The following is a 21,107-nucleotide window of genomic DNA, read 5'->3' on the forward strand; positions in this document are numbered from 1 at the left end:
TGTGTATGTATGTATATATATGGGTACACATGTGTGTGCCAGGAGTGTTTACATGTGTATGTGAAAAGGGAGCCCAGAGAACAATCTCAGATATCATTATTTAGGGACCATCATTAATTGAATTGGCTTAGTGCTCGCCAAATAAGCCAGACTTACTGGCCAGTGAGCCCCAGGGATTTGCCTGTCCCCTTCTTTCCAGCACTGGGATTACAAGTGTGCCAGGTTACATGCCTTTTGTTTTTCTTTAATGTGGGTTCTGGGAATTAAACTCAGGACCTCATGTTTGTGTACCAAATAATTTTCTACCTAAGCTGTCTCCCCAACTCTGTAGTAATTAAATATACATATGTTGTTTTGCTTTTGCTGTCTACAATTTCAGGGTCACATAGTACCTACTGTTGTCCCTTAAGAATATCTTTGGGAGAGAAATAATAAAATCTTAATGCACTTTTATTTCTGTCTTTAAAAAATATTTTTACTTTTGACCTTGTGTGGTGGCAGGTGCCTTTAATCCCAGCTCTCTGGAGGCAGAAGCAGGCAGATCTCTGTGTGTTTGAGGCCAGCCCTGTCTATATAGTGAATTAAAGGTAGCCAGAGCTACCATGTGAATCCCTGTCTCTATCCTCACTTCCACAAAAAAATACTTTAAGTTTGTATGTGGTGGTTTGTATGTGTGAGGGCATTGCCAGTAGAGGACATAAGATCCCTTACAGTTATAGGCCATTTTGAGCACCCAGACCTGGGTATTTGAAACCAAACTAGGGTCTTCTGAAAGGACACTATGAGTTCTTAATTGCTGAGCCATTTCTCCAGCCCTATGTTTACCTCTTTTAACTGTAATAATATTCTTTAAGTTTACGATGCAGAATTAAGCATTTCTACCAATGTTTCCTTATAGAGTTTGAGGCTAACCTGGCTGTATAGTGAATTACAGTCCAGCCAGGTATATATCACAAAAACAAGAAAAGAAATAGAATATGTTTTGGTGTCATATTTCTGTAATCTGTTATCCAAGCACATAGAAAGCTGGGACAGGATAATTGCCATGAGTTGTAGGCTAGGTTGGGTTACATAGTATATTTCAGGCCCAGCTTTGTCTAAAGAATGAGACCCTGTCTCAAAACAAATAAACCAAAAATATACAAAAGGAAAGTTAATTTGAAATACTACATAATATAATATGTATTACAAGTTTCATATAATGCCAGTTTGTAAATTACTTGTATTTTACCTTTTGTGCGATGCCAGGGATTGAACCTGGGTCCTGGCATGTGCTCTGCAAGCACTCTACCATTGAATTACACCACTAGTACCCTATACTGTTTCATTTTTATCTTACATTTTCTGCCATGTTTTTGAGACCTATAGTATGAAAAAAGCTTTTAATAGATTCTTGCTAATAAAATAGTAGGTCCAGTATTTATAATGTACGTAACATTTGAATGCCATGTTATTTCCTGAGGCAGGGTAGCCTAGACTCTCTCCTGTTTAATTCTGGTTCAGCTAATGGAATATTTATGAAAGCTAAAACTGATAGAATATTTGTGAAAGATAAAAGTTAAACCCTGTATTCTGTTTATTTCTGAAAATCTGTCTCTAAAGTAAGCCAGAGCAACTTGGGATGTTCTATCCCACTGTCTGGTTCTCCCCTATTCTTGCAAGACAACATTGCTGCCTTCCTCCTCCCCTACTGCTGGGCCATTATATTGTCTGTGTATGCGCTGCATGTGCACCTGTGTGTTTTCACTCGTGCTGCTGTTGTCTTAGAACTTCAGTAACTTTTAGCTCTGTTTGTAATACCACACTTGCCCGGCAGGCTTTTCTTCAGGGTTTGTTCCTATGAAGCCTTGTCTCCTCCTCCTCCTCCTCCTCCTCCTCCTCCATTGCTCTGTTACAGTGCTTGGTTTATCCTGATTGTTACTAAATTTCTTGAAATTTGTCTGACACAGTGTTTCCTTAATTATGCACTTCATAGTCCTTAGTAGACTGTTAATTGCAGCACGAAAGGCAGTCTTTATCTTCTTCATGCTTTTACTGTATTAGACAATGTTTTAAAGTATTTATATGTCAAAGTACACAAATTCTCTCTAACCTTTAAATGGTTTGTGTAAACATGGTTGTTCTTAAATCCTGATTGTTACTAAATTTCTTGAAATTTGTCTGACACAGTGTTTCCTTAATTATGCACTTCATAGTCCTTAGTAGACTGTTAATTGCAGCACGAAAGGCAGTCTTTATCTTCTTCATGCTTTTACTGTATTAGACAATGTTTTAAAGTATTTATATATCAAAGTACACAAATTCTCTCTAACCTTTAAATGGTTTGTGTAAACATGGTTGTTCTCAAATGTCAGGTGATTTGTTCTCTACTCTTTTATGTTGGTCCTCACTAGATCTGAATAACGTGGCAGCTACAGCTCGAGTTCTAGTAGTTGGAGCTACTAACCGACCAGACTCTTTGGATCCTGCTTTAAGACGTGCAGGAAGGTTTGACCGAGAAGTATGCCTGGGTATCCCAGATGAGGCTTCCAGAGAAAGGTATATTATCGTAGAATGACGTTGTTTATATTCCACTATGTGAGCTGAGCAACAGGTTTTGAAAATAAATAGTAAGAAATTCTATGTAGTGTGCTCTGTCTCTTGTCTGTCTCTCTCATTGGGTTTGTTTGTTTGTTTTGAGATAGTGGAGTAGAAAACTAGTGAATGTTGTAAACTTACATTTATAATGGTTTTTTGTGGTAGTTGTGATGCTAAAATAGTCACTAGCTACTTTTAGGAAAAATAATAAATAATGAAGGGACATCATTACCTTAGAGGGACGGAAAGAAGAAAAGGTGGAGGAAGTGATAAGAAAGCTGTGTGTAGAAGGTTCAGCACAGGTCTGCTCCATCCTTTCCTTCTTCCCAGTGTCTGATGTCATTTTGTTTTTCTAAAAATAATGGTTATTCAACAATTTCTAGGATGTTGACTTCATAATTATTTGTATAGATAATAATTATGTTCATTTGTATTCTTCAAACAGCTTATTATCAAGGTTTATTTTTATATCTCCAGCAAAATAATAATATTCATATTACTCATATTTATTTATTTGTAGAACAGTTGAGCAAAGTGGTCCATGCCTGTAATCTCAGAGCTATGATTCAATACAGAAAGTAATCTCAGCTCTGCCTCATAGTGTCTTATGCCAAGCTTTAGTTTTACATGAAAATAATAATTAAAAAAGTAGCTTACTTTATGTGTAAAATACTAACAGTGCTTTAGCTTTAAGATCTGTGGAGATCTTAATGTAACCTAGCACAATGTCCTGACCAGGGAATGATTTTAGTGCTGTGCTGGGGTTGCACTCATAGTTGGCTCCAGACTTGACCAGTGCTTTCTTTTTCAATGAACTGTGCCCCAGCCCTAGAAGATAAGTTTTAAGGTAACATTATAGTTTATTTTTCCTTAAAAATCTTTTTAAAAAAGAGTTTATTTACCACTACCCACAACAGACAGTGGTAGCGCACACCTTTAATCCCAGCACTCAGGAGGCAGAGGCGGCTGATCTCTGAGTTCAAGGCCAGCCTGGTCTACAAGAGCTAGTTCCAGGACAGGCTTCAAAGCTACAGAGAAACCCTATCTTGAAAAGCAAAGCAAAACAAACAAACAAAGTTTATTTAGTGTGTATAAGAATTTTTCCCACATGTGTGTCTGTGTACCACATGCATGCCTTATGCCCATGGAGATCAGAAGAGGGCAAGAGGGCATCAGATCTCCTGGAAAATAGAGTTACATACAGTTGCTAGTGGCCAGTGGATGCTAGGAATCAAACCCAGGTCCTCTTGCAGGAGCAAGTGCTTTAAACCACTGAGCCATCTTCTCACACACCCCAAACTGGACCTTTTGTTTTATAAGAAATCTTCGACATACATGATGGGAGAGCTGTTTTATTTTTTTTTAATAAAAAATATTTTTGAAAATTTCACACCTGCATACAATGTGTTTTGATCATATTTATCTCCCAGTCCTTGCCCTAACTCCCTGCATATACAGCTCTTCCTGCCCCATTCTCTCTCAGCTTCATGTCCTCTTTCTTTTTTATTTCTTTTTAAAATAACCCAGAGTATATGCTTCCCATACACACAAGTGGATAGTGATAGAAGTAGAGGCAGTTCATTAAAAAAGAGGAATGGTACTGGGTGGTGGTGGCACGCACATTTGATCCCAGCACTTGGGAAGCAGAGGCAGATGGATCTCTGTGGACAGCCAGGGCTATGTAGAGAGACCCTGCTAGTTAAAAATGGTAGAATAGAAAGTAACAGTTGCACTTAGCCATTCTGACAGGCGTAAGATGGAATCTCAGAGTTGGTTTGATTTGCATTTCCCTGATAGCTAAGGATGTTGAACATTTCCTTAAGTATCTTTGGCCATTTGAGATTCTTCTATTGAGAATTCTGTTTAGTTCTGTACCCCATTTTTAATTGGGTTGTTTAGAATTTTAATATCTGATTTTTTTTTAAAGATTGATTTATTTATTATGTATACAGCATTCTGCCTGCATGTATGCCTGCACACCAGAAGAGGGCACCAGATTTCATCATAGATGTTTGTGAGCCACCATGTGGTTGCTGGGAATTGAACTCAGGACCTCTGGAAGAGCAGCCAGTGCTCTTAACCTCTGAGCCATCTTTCCAGCCCCCAATATCTGATTTTTTGAGTTCTTTATATATTTTGGAGATCAGTCCTCTGTCCGATATGGGGTTGGTGAAAATCTTCTCCCATTCAGTAGGTTGCCTTTTTGTCTTGTTGACTGTGTCCTTTGCTTTACAGAGCTTCTCAGTTTCAGGAGGTCCCATTTATTTATTGTTCTCAGTGTCTGTGCTACTGGGGTTATATTTAGGAAGTGGTCTCTGTGCCCATGCATTGAAGACTACTTCCCACTTTCTCTTCTATCAGGTTCAGTGTGGTCAGATTAATATTGAGGTTTTTAATCCATTTGGACTTGAGTTTTGTGCGTGGTAAAGATATGGATCTGTTTTCATTCTTCTACATGTTGACGTCCAGTTATGCTGGCACCATTTGTTGAAGATGCTTTCTTTTTTCCATTGTATAATTTTAGCTTCTTAGTAAAAAAAATCAGGTGTTCATAGGTGTGTGGATTAATATCCGGGTCTTCGATTCATTTTCATTGGTCAACGTCTCTGTTTTTATGCCAATACCAAGCTGTTTTCCTTACTGTAGCTCTGTAATAGAGCTTGATATCAGGGATGGGGATGCCGCCAGAAGTTCCTTTATTGTACAGGATTGTTTTGGCTATCCTGGGTTTTTTTGTGTGGCCAAGGCACTCTGTCAGTTTAAGGTTAACCTGTTGTGTATATCAAGTTGCAGACCAACAAGAACAACACATTAAAACCCTGTTTCAAGAGGGGAAAAACAAGCTTTTGGTGCTGAATAGAAGTATGGTTTGAGTGAAGAGGTTTTTTTCTGATAAGTCCATGTCTTGTTTGCTCTGAAAGTGTCCCCATAAGCTATTTCCTCTACAATATTGCAAAACGCTTAAAAGTATATATATATATATATATTTTAAAAAGGCTGTACTTATTATATTCTTTATAATGCATAGCATAGTTCCCAATAAATAGATATTTAGTTTTTCTGCATAAACTTGGGCATGTAGCAGTGACCAAGCATTTATTGAATGAATGATTTTTCCATCTTATAAAGCATTCATTATGAGACTATCAGTAGGGATTAATATAGTATGAACTTTCAAATAAATATAGTTAGGAATTTGCTTTTACTATTAGACTGGGGGTCTAATTTTTTTTCAACTGTCATTTTTACAGAATACTTCAAACTTTGTGCCGAAAACTAAGACTTCCAGAAACTTTCAATTTTTGTCACTTAGCACACCTAACGCCGGGCTTTGTTGGTGCTGATCTGATGGCACTTTGCCGAGAAGCAGCTATGTGTGCAGTTAATAGGGTCTTGATGAAGCAGCAGGAGCAGCAGAGTCCTGAGATGGAAGGGTTGCCCCCTAAAGGAGCCCAGGAGGAGAGGCTGGGGGCTGACCCCACTTCTGAAACACAGGTGCTCTTCAGTGCTCTCTCTCTCTCTCTCTCTGTCTCTCTCTCTCTCTTGTATTTATTTGTTTATTTTTAATGAAGATTTATTTATTTATGTATGAGTGCTCTATCTGTATGTATGACTTAATGCCAGAAGAGAACATCAGGTACCACTAGAGATGGTTGTGAGCTATCTCTTGTGGTTGCTGGGAATTGAACTCAGGGTTTCTGGAAGAATAGCCAGTGCTCTCAACCACTGAGCCATCTCTCCAACCCTTTTATTTTGTTTTTTAGTTGTGTGGGGTATTTTTGTTGTTTTGTTTTTCTCTTTTTCTTTTTCTTTCCTTCCTCCCTTCTTTCCTTCCTTCCTTTCTTTTTTTTTTTTTTTTAGACAGGTTTCTCTGTGTAATAGCTCTAGCCATTCGGCAACTCTCTTTATAGACCAGGTTGACCTCAGACCTCCCAGGTGCTGGGATTAAAAGTGTGGGCCATCACTGCCTGGCATAACACAGGTTTTCTAATCTGTAAAAATATAATTTCACAAAAATGCAGAAACACTTAAATTTCCTGATTTCCAGGTAGATAACGATATTTTCATACACAGACTAGCAAATGCTATAAACTTTATCAGTGCAGGATGCTTTTTATGAGATTTACCACGTGGCTCTACTAAGTAGAACTGTATTTCATTTTATTTGGAATTTATTGTTTTATGTGTATTGATGTTTTGCCTACATGTGTATATGAACAGGCATGTGTGCCTGTTGCCTGTGGAAGTCAGAAGAGAGCTTCTGATGCCCTGGGATTGGAGTTTCAGATGGTTGTGAGCCACTTGTGCTGGGACTCGATCCCAGGTTCTCCATGAGAGTGGTAAGTGCTCTCAACCACTGAGCCAGCTCTTCTGCTCCAGAACTGTATTTTAAAGCTCATTTTGTTCAAATTTAATTTTCATATGAATTTAACTTAAACTCAGGGCTTACTTTAATCCAGGCTTGGCTTGTTCGTTATTAATAAGTATTTATTAGGAGTGCCTCTAAGTGCTCGATATAACAATGAAAAATCAGGTTCTAAGTACTAGATACAACAATGAAAACTCAGGTTCTAAGTGCTAGATGTAACAATGAAAAATCAGGTTCTAAGTGCTAAATACACCAATGAAAAATCAGGTTCTAAGTGCTAGATATAACAATGAAAAATCAGGTTCTAAGTGCTAGATATAACAATGAAAAATCAGGTTCTAAGTGCTAGATATAACAATGAAAAATCAGGTTCTAATTTCTAGGTACAACAATGAAAAACCAGGGTCTGCATTTAAAGATCTTGGTAGAGTGAGACTATTGGGAAAAATAAGAGAACACTATAAATATCAGAATTTCTTGAATAATAACACATTCAGCAGGTATGATACTGGTTTTTTATTTTTTTAATTTATCGATACAAGTGTTTGCCTACATATATATGTGTACACTGTATGCATTCCTGCTGTCTGAGGAGACCAGAAGACGACATTGGATCCTGCGGCACTGGAGTTAACAAACAGCTGTGAGTTGCCATGTGGGTGCTCAGAATTGAACTTGGGTCCTGGAATAGCAGCTGTTGTTTAGCCGTCTCTCCAGCCTGAGTGTGGTGGTTTTAATGGCAGCAGTTTGCTGCATAATCTTCCCTACCTTGATAATCTGACTGAGTCAAACACAGGGTCTTTTATTTTAATCTTAGTTGCTAGTATTACCTTTTCTAGCACAAAGCACACAGTAAATAAAGCAGTATCATAAATCCATATAGATGCTGGTTACAGGATGAATAAAGAGCTAAAACAGACTAGAGAGATGGCTCAGTGATATAAAGCTCTTCCAGAAGATTTGGGTTCAAATATCAGAGCCATATGGCAACTGTCAACTGTCCTTAACTTCAGTCCCTTGAAGATCCAACACACTCTTCTGGCCTTTGCAGGCACCATACATAACACATGGTACACACTTAGATGTAGGCAGAACCTATCCACATGAATTAACCAATTACATTTTGTCAGGTGATAGTGGCACACATGTTTAATACCAGTAGTTGTGGGGGGGGGGGGGCAGAGGCAGGTGGATCTCTATGAGTTGAAGACCAATCTGGTCTACAGATCAGGTTTCAGGACAGCCAGGGATTCACAGAGAAACCCTGTCTCAGGACTGGGGTTGAGGATGGGGGTTTTTTCCTGTCCCTTCATGATCTTCACAGAGCAAGCAATCTGCCTTTGAAGTTCAAGATTCGTTGGACTAGGAAAGCTGCCTACTGTGTATTTGATTTATAAGACGTTAAGAACCTTATGAATTTATATTTAGAAACATTTAATATCAAGTCAATCTGTCTTCTCTCTTCCTTTCTCTGACTATAACGTGTCACTAATACTGGCCTAGAAATTATATTTATATATCTTGATTATAATTGATTTATCTTTATTTAACCAGATATAGGATCTACTTAGAATGAAATGAATATATCTTATATAAAGGAGAAAGAAATTATTATAATACATAGAAGTTCATTAAAGTCACTGTAACATGTGGAATCTTGGAATAGTTATTTAAATTGTATGTAATGTTGTGGTTCACACTTTTTTCCTTTAACTGTTGTCTTAGGATGAATTGCGAAGGCTGTTGAGGTTGCTAAGAGACCAAGATCCCCTCTCACAGGAACAGATGCAAGGACTGTGCATTGAATTAAATGATTTTATTGTTGCTCTAGCGGAAGTCCAGCCTTCTGCCAAAAGGGAAGGCTTTGTAACTGTCCCTAATGTGACATGGGCTGATATAGGCGCCCTGGAAGATGTTAGAGAAGAGCTCATTATGGCAATATTGGTAGGTATATCAGCTATCAGTATTACTGGTCATGAGTTAAGATTTTTAAAAAAAAAGACCTGCATGCATGTCTACCAGATTATATTTAAAAATTCAGACTTTTATTTTATGTGTATGAGTATTTTACCTGTGTGCATATTTGTGTACATGTGCATGTCTAGTACTGGCGGACGTCAGAAGGTATCAGATCCTCTGGAACTAGAGTTATAGATTGTTGAGAACCCCTCTTGTGGGTACTGGGAACTGAACTCAGGTTCTCTGCAAGAGCAATAAGTGCTTTTAACCACTGAGCCATTTCTATTGTTCCCAAATACATCTTTTGAAATGTAGCTTTACTGAGATATAATTTTATTTATAATTGGAAATTCAGCCTCGGTTGTCATCTTTTTTAAGTCTCACTGTCCCAACAATGAGGTGTCATTCTCTTGAGACATTTCATACTCATTATTTTGGTTATATTTGGTTTCTATATAGTGAGTTCAAGGAAAACAAATTCTGGTTTCATACAAGACCAATGTGTATGAAAACCACCTTTTTGTGTCTTGGTTGTTTTCAAGAGGATCAAGGCAGTTTTACACCCATGGAACTTTGGTTTGATTTTAGTTTACTTTTACTTTTCTGCTTAATTGACCATTTTAATTGAATTATGATTCATTTAAGGGGTATATACTACCAAAAGTGAAAGTACACTAGAATTGCAGAGAACAGGCATGTGTGGCATTTGACTGTGTGCATGGTCTGCCGTCTCATGATTTCCTGGAGAAAGCTGTACCTGGATTTTCATAACTTAGAAATTTGGTTGATTTTCTAAAACTTGATTTTAGAATATTGCAGTAGTTTTTCTTGACCTGGGGCAATAGCTCAGTCATCAGGTAAAGCTTTTGCCATGCAAAGATAAGGACCTAAGTTTGTATACTCATAAGCTATGTTAAATCAGATGCAGTAGTGAATGTCTATAACCACAACACTCCAAGAGGGAGACTGGAAGTAGAGACAGGGAGCGTCCCTGGAAGGCCAGCCTGCTAGATAAACACGACAGAAAAAGCAAGAGACCTTGATTCAAAGAAGGTGAAAGACAAGGATACACAATAGTTTGTCCTCCAGTCTATAAACCTTGGCATGCACGTTATAATATATAAAAAAAAATAATGAAGCCAGGCAGTAGTGGCATGAACCTTTAATCCCAGTACTCAGGAAGCAGAGGCAGGTGGATCTCTGTGAGTTCGAGGCCAGCCTGGTCTACAAGAGCTAGTTCCAGGACAGGCTCCAAAGCCACAGAGAAACCCTGTCTCGAAAAACAAAACAAAAATAATGAAATATTATCCTTTTGCCTAATATGTTCTCATAAATTATACCTTAAGAACGGTGACTTTGGCTTGTTGTGATAGTACACACCTTTAATCCCTCTTCTTAGGAGACAGATATAGGTGAATCTTTGAGCTTGAGACGGTTCAACCTGGTCTACATGTTGAGATCCAGGCTAACCAGGATTACATAATGACCCTGTTTGAAAAAAGAAAAAGAGAGCCTTTCCTATTTGTCACCATGTACCTGATGTCTGAAACAAGTCAGCCAGGGGCTGCCATTTTCAGCCCTTGTGATCAGGGTCGAATGTAAAAGATGAGATGCATTTGAATATTCAGTGTAAAGTGGATATCTATAATGGATCACTGTTGGCATTGTTTGTTCTAGGCACCAGTTCGCAACCCAGACCAGTTCAGAACGCTTGGTTTGGTGACTCCAGCTGGCATCCTCCTAGCTGGTCCCCCTGGATGTGGAAAAACTCTGCTAGCAAAGGTATGGCAGAAGTTCAACTGCATGCATTGCTTTGCTTGCCTTCAGGAGGATAGTAAGGCTTGAATCATGACATGAAACACATCCTTTGTATACTTTCTGTTAGAAATCTGTTTTAGCAAAACTGATATTTTTTTAAAAAATAAAATTTTCTACATTCTTTTATCCCTCTTTAGAACTGAATGGCTTTTTATTTTTTTTTTTTATTTTTTTTTTTTTTTATTTTTTTCAAGGTAGGGTTTCTCTGTGTAACAGCTCTGGCTGTCCTGGAACTTGCTCTATAGACCAGACCAGGCTGTCCTCGAACTCAAGAGATCTGCCTGCCTCTGCCTCCCAAGTGCAAGGATTAAATGTTGCATCACCATCGCCTAGCTAACAAAATGGTTTTAATTTGGTGTGCCACCCTCATTCCTAGGAAAGAAGCAAGAAAAGGGGTCTGTCCCCTGAAGAAGAAAGCTTTATGTGTCTCTCCCAGTTAGGAAACATTTCATGAACTCGCCAGTCATATTTGCTCAGGAGCCATTCTCATCTTTGTAGCTGCTCTTATTTCTTGCTTTTGTTCAGTTATTATAACTTGAATATTTTCACTGTGTTCTTTATGATTTTTTTTTTTAAAAAAAAGCTTTTCGCAATAGAGAATATAAATTACCAAAATGGGAAAAAAAGTTTATACTCCTACTACGCCTTCCTACTACCATTGTTTCATTTTGTAGTTGGTTCCAGGTATTTTTCTTTATACATATCAAGATACAATATATGCACGATAATTTGTTTATGAGCTTTTGTTGATGATTCAAACACCTAAAGAACTTAAAGGTGAGGGGACATACTGCGCCTCGTGATTTCTTAGACTTTAGTCCAGTATCTGATGATGGCTCCATGCTTCTGTGCCTGTGTGGGGAGAAGAGCACAGCAGAAGGATAACGAAGGAGAGCAGCTCACCTGCCGTGTGGCAGCTGGGGAGCAGAGAGAGGAAGAGACTGGAAATAAAACCATCCTCCCAGAATGTGCCCCTGGTTACAGAAATGAGATCAAATTCTCTTTTCCTTGTGTAACCTTGACTGTCCTAGAACTCTGTAGACCAGGCTGTCCTCAAACTCATGCTGCCTGACTCTGCCTCCCAAGTGCTGGGATTAAAGGTATGTGCTACTACCGCCTAGCAAGATCAGATTATTAATGCATCAATTAATTTATCATTTAGGTCAAATCTTTTATGATCCAAATACTTCCCAAAATGCTGCCAGGCCTTTAACATACAAACCTTTAGGAAATCTTGCATATCTAAACCATAGTAATAATATATATATATATATATATTTCTAAAGTGTAAAATTTCATTTAAGAAAATTTTTATGTTAAGTATAGGGAGTAGTTTCTTGCTGTATGTCCTGTATATCCTACGTAAGCTGGCCTTAGACTCTTACAGATCACCCTCCTACCTTAACCTCCAGAGTGCTGGGATTATAAACATGTATTACTATACCTAACTTCAAATAACTTTTCTTGATTAGTACATTTCCTGAATACGGTATTTTTAGGTTTGTTTTTGTTTGTTTGTTTTTAATATTACCTGTGTGGTATGTATGTTGGGGGCCCAGAGAGATCAAGAAAGCATCAGAAACCCTGGGGCTGGAGTTGCAAAGACTTACATACCCACTGCCGTGTGGGTGCTCGGAATCACAGATCCTCTGGGAAAGCAGCCGGTGCTCTTCACCACTGAGCGATCTGTCTAGCCCTTGAATACAGTATTTTAAAGAGAAGGCCAGCGAGCAGGTTAAGGCACTTGGCATCAAACCTGATTGCTTGAGTTCAAGCCCAGGACCCACATTGTGGAAGGAAAGAACTGACTCTTCCACACTGTCCTCTGACCTCCATAGTGCTTTAAAGCACACGCACACCACACACACACATAGAAACATAAGTAAGTGTAGTAAAAAATTTCAAAGGTTTTTTTTTTTTTTTTTTTTTTTTTTTTTTTTTAAAGATTTATTTATTTATTATGTATACAACATTCTGCCTCGATGTATGCCCGCACGCTGGAGGAGGGCGCCAGATCTCATTACAGATGGTTGTGAGCCACCATGTGGTTGCTGGTAATTGAACTCAGGACCTCCGGAAGAGCAGCCAGTGCTCTTAACCTCTGAGCCATCTTTCCAGCCCTCAAAGGTTTTTTAATGCCTGTATTAGTTTTGCCATAGAGATGTTTTGTAGTTTATGATAAAACGGATATGATTGTACATGCCAGTAATCCCAGTACTTGGGAGCTAGAGACAGGAGGATCAGGAGTTTAAGGTTATCCCTCTGATGCATAATGAGTTTGAGACCAGCATAGGCCACATGAGACCTTGACTCAAAAGTCCCATTACACTATATAATTTTGTGTTCACTGGTAATTTTATTAAAGTGTAGTCCTAAGTCATTTTTCAGTGACTAGAATGCATTTTTTATAATTTTTATTTTTATTTCATGTGCATTCATGTTTTGCCTGCTTGTATGTCTGTGTGAAGGTGTCCAATCCTCTTGAAACTGGCCCCTTGGAACTGCAGTTATAGGCAAAATGCTGGGAATCAAACCCAGGTCCTCTGGAAGAACAACAAGTGCTCTTAACTGCTAAGCTGTCTCTCTAGTCCCAAGAATGCAATGTTTTTAAAGTACATCAAGGTGGCTTTCTAAAGGTTTCATCTTACGACTTAAGTTTGCAATGGCCATTTAAAAATAGCTTAGCTGACCTGGAACTCATTGTGCAGACTGGCCTTCAACTCACAAAGGTATGGCCTGCGCCTGCCTCCTGGTTGCTGAGATTAAAGGTGTATACATGCCACCACAGCTGGCTTAAAATTTCTTTCAATAATTAGCAATCCAATAAGTACAAAATATTTTTCCTATTTGTCTTATTTGTATCTTTTTGTTTCTTCTGGGTAGGCTGTGGCAAATGAGTCTGGACTAAATTTTATATCCGTCAAAGGCCCTGAGTTATTAAATATGGTAAGTTGTGTGGCAGCAGCTATTTAAGATAAACCATGATGAGTCAGTGCTCTCAGATCAATTATGACACTGGAAGATTGAGTTTGCTGTAATATACAGGGTCTGTAAATGCTTTCTTGAATAAATCTATTAACCTACAAGCAAGTTTCTGCCCCTTTAAAATTAAAATGATTTATTACAGTTATTAACATTAAAATGTATTCATGCTGTTTATCAGACACTTCAGATGTTTTTATTCTTGAACATCCTTGTTAAATATGAATTGTTCGTGTGTGTGTGTTATACGTATTCATGTGTATGGTGTTATATGTATTCATGTGTATGGAGGCCAGGGATCTACCTTATGTGTTGTTGTTTGGGACACTTCCACCTTGTGTTTTGAGATAAGCTCTCTTACTAGACCTGGGGCTTATGAGACTATACTACTGACGAATGAACCTTCTCTGCCTCCTTAGTGCCCAGCTTTTTCAGTTAGTGGTGGGAATTGAACTTGAGTTCTCATGCTGTGTGGAAGCACTTATCAACTGAGCTATCCCCAGCTCTGAGTTATTTTCTCCTCTGATGTGCAGAACAGGGAAGGAATGCTTAGTGTGTGTGGAGAAGCTTTGTAGCTGGCAGGGCTTGTCTATTGGAGTAGGAAGTGTTGAAATGCTGTGTCTTCTGCACTTACATCAAATTTAAGAGACTAAATTTCTTATTTCCTGCCACCCATATGTACAGTAAAAAGGTTATTCAGTGTTTGTAACATATTTAGGCAACAACAACAGCAATAGATTGTTAGTTTATTTTCTTGTCATTCTGACAAAATAACAAAATCAGGTCTGTTGAGGGTGGTGTGACCCTAGACCTGACAGAATAACAAACAACGCAAGGCATTTATTTTCAGTGTTGTGGAAGGTTCTGGCCACCATGGTAGAGATGGCATGGTGGGACAGCTTAGATTCTAACCCATGAGGTGGAGCCGTTCCACTCAGTTAATTTTCTCTGGAGACACCCTCAGACATCTTCTGAGGTGTGCTCTCCCCAGTCTCATAGAATATTCTAAATCCAGTCAAGCTGACAATGGAGATTAACATTATATTCATCCTGCTTGTTCAAACAAAGCTCTTTCTTTGGGTGCCAAGGATCAGATCTAGGGCTCTGGGCAAGCTAAGTTTGCTTTCTCATTAGCTACTCCCATCTTTCATATTTTTCCAGTATTACAGATAAAAATCCCAGCCCCTGTCTGTCTGTCTGTCTGTCTGTGTCTTTCTGCCTTTCCTGGTGCATTTGACTTTTCCTATAAAAGTTTATTCTTAGGTATTTCTTAATGGGCTTTTATGTACCTGTGTACATTTATTTAGTTGTTTATTTTAAATTTCTAGAGAATGATGTGTTATACAGAGCCTTGACAGGAGTAGTTTGGTAGATGATGAAGTTGGAGCAGGTTGCAGCTAGATACTAAAGAGCCTTTATACCAAGCTAGAATTTAGATGCTATGTTCAGAATAGATGCTAATAGATACATTAAATTAAAGCAAGAGTAAAGCATTTTGAAGACGAAAATTTTAAATTAGTATGAAATAGGTCAGGAATATAAGGAGTTATAGATTATGCACCCTAATGTATCATTATTGCTCGGTTTGGAGGAAGAGAACAATACATTTGAGGCTTGCTATAGACCTTCCTTAATCATGTGCCCCAGTCTCAGCTTCGGTGTTTGATCCTAGTCAGCTGGCTGGGGTCCTTTTCTGCCTTTGTAGGCATGGTGAGAGGACTGAAGAAGCTCTTGTCTGACAGCAGTCAGGAGTCCTTGGCCTTTTGCAATAGTCCGTGTTAGTGTTTGCTGTGTGTCCATGCTCAGGAGAACCACTTCTCTTCCTTGTGCCATTGTTGCTGCTTCTGCCACTGTGTATGTGCCGGTATTCCTCTTCTGCACATACCAGTGCAGCAAGCTGTTTCTCTGGGTTTGCTTCCTGGCACACTTAGCTTCACTTCTGTCACTTAATGAAGTTTAAATCCATCCCTTTGGAACTTTAGGCTAATCTTTCCCTAACTTAAATTTATTTTTCTTGGCCATTTTGGTTTTTTTACGCCCAATATTCCATTGCCAATGTATTGATCACTTTCTTACATTCCTATCTGACATTTTATCTCCCTAGCCCTGATAGCTTTTCTGGTCTGGGGTCAGCAAGATGGTAAAACCAGCTAAGGTTAACCCTGAAGATGTGTTCAGTTCCTAGAATCCGTGTCATGGAAGAAGAGAACTGACTCCCACAAGTTGTTCTCTGACCTCCTTATGCTGCTGTGGCATATTGCTTCCCTCACCATTCACAAAATAAATAAATGAGGAATTAATATCCATGAAATAGTATTGGGTGCTGCACAGGTGTGCAGGTGTGTGGGGAGGCCAGAAGTATTGGATGTTGTTCCTCAGGTTCTGTCTACCTTGTTTTATTGAAACCGGGTCTCTGAGTGAATTAGAACTTGCCAAATGGTCCAGATTGGCTGATCACAAGCCCCAAGGATTCTCCTGTATCCACCTCTTCAGTGTTGGGATAATAAATTCTAGCCACCACAGTTGGTTGTCTTTTTTCCCATGTGGGTCCCTCAGATCCTCTTGCTTGCACAGCAAGCTGTTTATCTCCCCAACCCAAACCTGTTCTTATTTCATGTTAGTTATGGGAGTGTTTTGTTCTTACTGTCTAGACCTTGTGCGTGCAGGGCAAATACTGTCCTGCTTGAGCTACAGTCTCAGCCCTATCAGAAAAATTTTTATGTCGAGCTAAAAAGTAAAACCTTTTCCTTACATAGAAATTAAAAATTTATTATTCAGTCCTGCCTGATATATTGCTACTTATGGATTGCTGTTTCCTTGACTGAACTTAATGTTTATATTTAAATTTAGATTTTAACATGGAGTAAACCATTATGAATCTGTGAGATGCCTGGCGCATTCACCCTGACTCCACTGTTAAGTAAAATTTTCCCCCCTATTTTAGCAAGAATATCTGTTTGTTTATATATAGGAGTAGACATTAATTTGATTTGTGTGTTTTCAATATACTGTTGAATGAATAACAATTACTCATGGATATTTTACTACATAAGAAATAGAAAAATGGTTTTAAACTATAATAGAATTATGGGATTTTTTTAAGTAGAGATTTTATATTCTACTTAGTCTTCATTTTATAAATAAAAACAGCTGATTTGATTAAATATGTAATTGGCCGTCTTATTTTTTCTTTGTGTTTTTTTTTAAAATTTTTTCTGAGAGAATTTTTCTGTGTGTAGCTCTTGCTGTCCTGGCTTGCTTTGTAAACCAAGGTGGCCTTGAACTCACAGAGAACTACTCGTCTCTGCCTCCCTACCGGGATTAAAGGCGTGGACAGGAGGCTGACTATTTTTTAAAGAGGGGGCTTTGCTGTGTAGTCCAGGCTGGTTTGAAACTGGTGATCATCACCTCATCTCAGTCTGCAAATACCAAGATTATGGGGTATGCTACCACACTCAAGACAGCTGTTATGTCAGAATGACTTAATACTAGTAATTGCATATGGTTTAATCGAATACTTTTTAGAACTCTTAACATCTGTATGACTTCAATTTTTAAATACTTTTTAAATTTTAATTACAATATTTGATCCCTTCCTGAAATTTCCTCTATTCAACCACTCATGCCTCTCCTGTGTGCTCTCTCTCAAATTCTTGGCCACTTTCTTAATTGTTGTTTAATGGTCCTAAATATATAAATACACCGTATCTACATGATATAAAACTACTCATGCTGTCATTTGGTATTCAGCCCCGAGATTGAACTGAATCTTCATTTTATCTCCTTTCTGTATCGTTCAGTATGTCGGTGAGAGCGAGCGTGCGGTGCGACAGGTTTTTCAGCGAGCCAAGAACTCAGCACCCTGTGTGATATTTTTTGATGAAGTGGATGCTTTATGTCCTCGAAGATCAGACCGAGAAGTAAGTATTGAAGATTTTTTTAATAAAAATTCATAAAAGCCACATTTGTGGAAACATGAATTTTTTTTCACCTGATTACTCTTCTTGCAAGTTGCTGACACTAGCACTGTATGCCCCATGTGTATCCTTTTAGAATTCTTTCAGTATTTGTATAGTTTATATATAAGTATGGATATTATCTTGATGATCTCATTTTTACCTGTTGTATACTATTCCATGTCTAGCTATAGCAGAATTTACTTGATAATGCCTTGTTGCAGATATTTATATTTCTTCTAAGTGTTATTTTACAAGCAGTACTTTCTCAAACATTTGTATCTGCTATCTCTGTGCACATATACAAGCAATATGGGATAGAATTTGGGAAGTATGAATCACGGTTGAAGATGTATATATATTAGATTTAGATAATATACATTAACATTAGGCTTAGATATTGAAACATAGTAAGTACTTTGTCATATTTTAAAGAATCTGTCAGTTCTGTAATAACCAAGAACAGTACGTTACATTAACCATTTCCCACACCTTTTTGTCTGTTCCATTAACAGAATGTAGTTTCTGTACATGTTCTTGATTTCTTAGGTTGACCATTTTCAGTAAATCTGCATTTTGTCATCTATAACTTACTTCATAATATCAGATACACTTTGACCTCTTTACTCCTGGAATGTTTCTTGATTAGAGCTTTTATATGTAGTGGAAATTAGTCTGTTTTCTAGTGTAGCGTGCTAACATCTGTTCTCCAGTTTTATTACTTGCCTTTACTTTGTCATGGAGTATTATAATATAGCTTAGTTTTACAAAGTCTATCATCCTTTATTGGTCTGTAGTTTTTCCCTTGGTTAAGAAAGATAATTCTTAAATTTTATTTTGTATGTATGTATGCGTGTATGTGTGTGTTGTATACTACTTGTGTGCAGGTGTGTGTGCCTGTGTATCTGTGTTCACAGCAGCCAGAGGAGGATGTCAGTGTCCTGCTCCATCACTCTTTCCCTTCTTCCTTACTGCACTTGCGGCTGCTTTGGTGGTCAGCAAGCCCCAGTGAACTTCTTGTCTATATTCCCTACCAGTGCTGCCACACTCAGCTTTTTATCCTAATTCAAGTTCTCACTTTTGTGCAACAAGTGAGTCATCTCTCCAGCCTCACAATTTCTTTTGAAACCTAGTAATTCTTTTTTTTCTTTTCAATTCTGGTTTGTTCTTTATATTTTTTTTTAAGATTTATTTATTATGTATACAGTGTTCTGTCTGCCTGCAGGCCAGAAGAGGGCACATGATCTCATTACAGATGGCTGTGAGCCACCATGTGGTTGCTGGGAATTGAACTCAGGACCTGTGTAAGAGCAGCCAGTGCTCTTAACCTCTGAGCCATCTCTCCAGGCCCTCAATTCTGTTTTTTGGATTTTTTGTTTGTTTGTTTGTTTGTTGTATTTTTTGTACCCTTGCTGTCCTGGAATCTGCCATGTGTAGCAAGTCTTTCTCTGTACCGTCAGCTCTCAAGTAACGACATGGAGACTTATTAATTTTGAAAGCTCAGCTTTAGCTTAAACTTGCCCACTAGCTCTTTTAACTTAAATTAACCTATGTTAATTCTGTTATGTCTGTGTTCTGTCACATGGCCCATTACCTCATCTCTCCATACTGCTCGTGCTGCTGCTTCTACGTCTGGTTGGGGACCCTTTTTTTTCCTTCTTGGAGTCCCAGAGGTCCTACCTAACCTCTTCCTGCCTAGCAATTGGCCATTCAACTCTTTACTAAACCAATCACAGTGACACATCTTCACTTAGTGTAAGGAATATGCTTCAACAACCGTGTAGATTAGGATGATCTCAAACACAGAGATCCATCTTCCTCTGCCTCTCAAGGGTTAGGATTAAAGGCATGCACCACCACCACATGGCTAAAATCAAGTGAGTCTTGATGTTATTGTGTCTAGATTATGATGTCTTAATTATTAGTACTATGTCACCAGAGAGTAATAATAAATCTCTACAAATGCATTCTTTTAAAAGAATCAATGGGTTTAAGCACATTGCTGTGTCAATACATAAATTTATGTTGAAGAAAAGCAATTAATAATAAAATACCCATAGCACCACTTTCTTATTTTCTTCATTGTCTATGTAGTCTATTGCCATGTTTCCATATCTTCATAACCCTTTACTTAACTTCCTAACTGTTGTCCTGAACAGCCATACTTTGTACCATTCATTCCAAGAAAAAGATAAAATAATGTACTCAATGTTCCTGTATGTATTGCATTGAAATGTGGGACACTTGACATAGGGAGAAGTCTAGAGCTTAGAAGCTGGGTTTAGATTTGCCCAAATGGAGGTTATACTAAATACTACTAAATAATTCAGAAGCATAAGATTCATAGGTAGGTTTCATCTCTCCCCTTAAGCAGAGCTAAGACCTTAAACAAGTGACCTCTTCTAAGCTCCAGCTTTATTGGGGAATTCACTGATGACTATGTTTTGCACAGTATCTATATGTAGTGACTCTTTAAGAAGTAGTCACTGGGCCCATCTGCCTGCCTGTCTTTCTTCCTTCTTTACTTCCTCACTTCTTCGGAGGCTGCTTTCTTTATGTTGAAGGGGATGTTTTGTTTTCTGTAGACAGGTGCTAGTGTCCGTGTGGTGAATCAGCTGCTTACAGAGATGGATGGGTTGGAAACACGCCAGCAAGTTTTTATTTTGGCTGCCACTAATAGGCCAGGTAAGAAAGAAGAACATACACAAATGTGTTCATAACATGAAATAAAACCTCATACAGCTCTTGTGTATGCTGTAGTAAAAAACATTGGGACTGGAGAGATGGCTCAGCAGTTGTGAACAGTCACTCACAAGACAGCAAACAACTGTGTGTAACTCTAGTCCCAGGGGATCCCCTGCAAGCATGTGATGCACAGATATATTTGCAGGTAAAACACTATACACATAAAATAATAATCTTAAAAAAAAACATTTTCTGATCCTCATTTTTTTTCTATTGACTTCTGTGCTGGTTGTTTTTGTTGTCAACTTGACACAACCTAGAGCCTCCTGGGAAGAGGGAACTTCATTTGAATACTTAGTTATTCAGATTAGTCTTTGGCCATGTCTGTAAGAGATTATCTTGAGTGTTGGACTGTGAGAGGCAACCTCCCTAGGGCTGGAGAGCTGAATCAGAGGTTAAAGGCACTGTTGATGCTCTTGCAGAGAAGGCAGTTCAGTTCCCAGCACCTACATCTGCTAACAACCATCTATAACTTCAGTTCCAAGACAGCCTATGCTCTCTCTTGGGCTCTGGGCACCAGAGATACACAGTGTACATCTCTACATGCGGGAAAAGCCCCCATAAAACATACAAAATAAAAATAAGTAAATCATTAGACAAAGAGAAAGCTGACAATGTGAACAGGTGAGCAAGCCATTAGCAGTGTTAAGTGCAGGCCAAGTAAATACTTTTTCCCTAAGTTGCTTTTGGTCATCACAGCG

At 38.3% G+C, this 21,107-nt stretch overlaps 1 protein-coding gene across 5 annotated transcripts in view; it reads left to right on the plus strand.

Moving 5' to 3' along the window:
- Nvl (nuclear VCP like) overlaps positions 1-21,107 on the plus strand; it is a 53,379-nt gene that overhangs the window by 18,653 nt on the left and 13,619 nt on the right. For all 5 annotated transcript variants that reach the window (XM_038349428.1, XM_038349427.1, XM_038349429.1 and 2 more), the window contains exons 12-18: positions 2,394-2,538; positions 5,829-6,072; positions 8,672-8,890; positions 10,583-10,687; positions 13,607-13,669; positions 17,506-17,625; positions 20,247-20,346. In XM_038349428.1, the coding sequence (XP_038205356.1) occupies positions 2,394-2,538; positions 5,829-6,072; positions 8,672-8,890; positions 10,583-10,687; positions 13,607-13,669; positions 17,506-17,625; positions 20,247-20,346 (996 nt within the window). The remainder of the gene's footprint in view (positions 1-2,393; positions 2,539-5,828; positions 6,073-8,671; positions 8,891-10,582; positions 10,688-13,606; positions 13,670-17,505; positions 17,626-20,246; positions 20,347-21,107) is intronic.

This window comes from Arvicola amphibius, chromosome 12, assembly GCF_903992535.2.
Source record: "Arvicola amphibius chromosome 12, mArvAmp1.2, whole genome shotgun sequence".
Lineage (NCBI taxonomy): Eukaryota > Metazoa > Chordata > Mammalia > Rodentia > Cricetidae > Arvicola > Arvicola amphibius.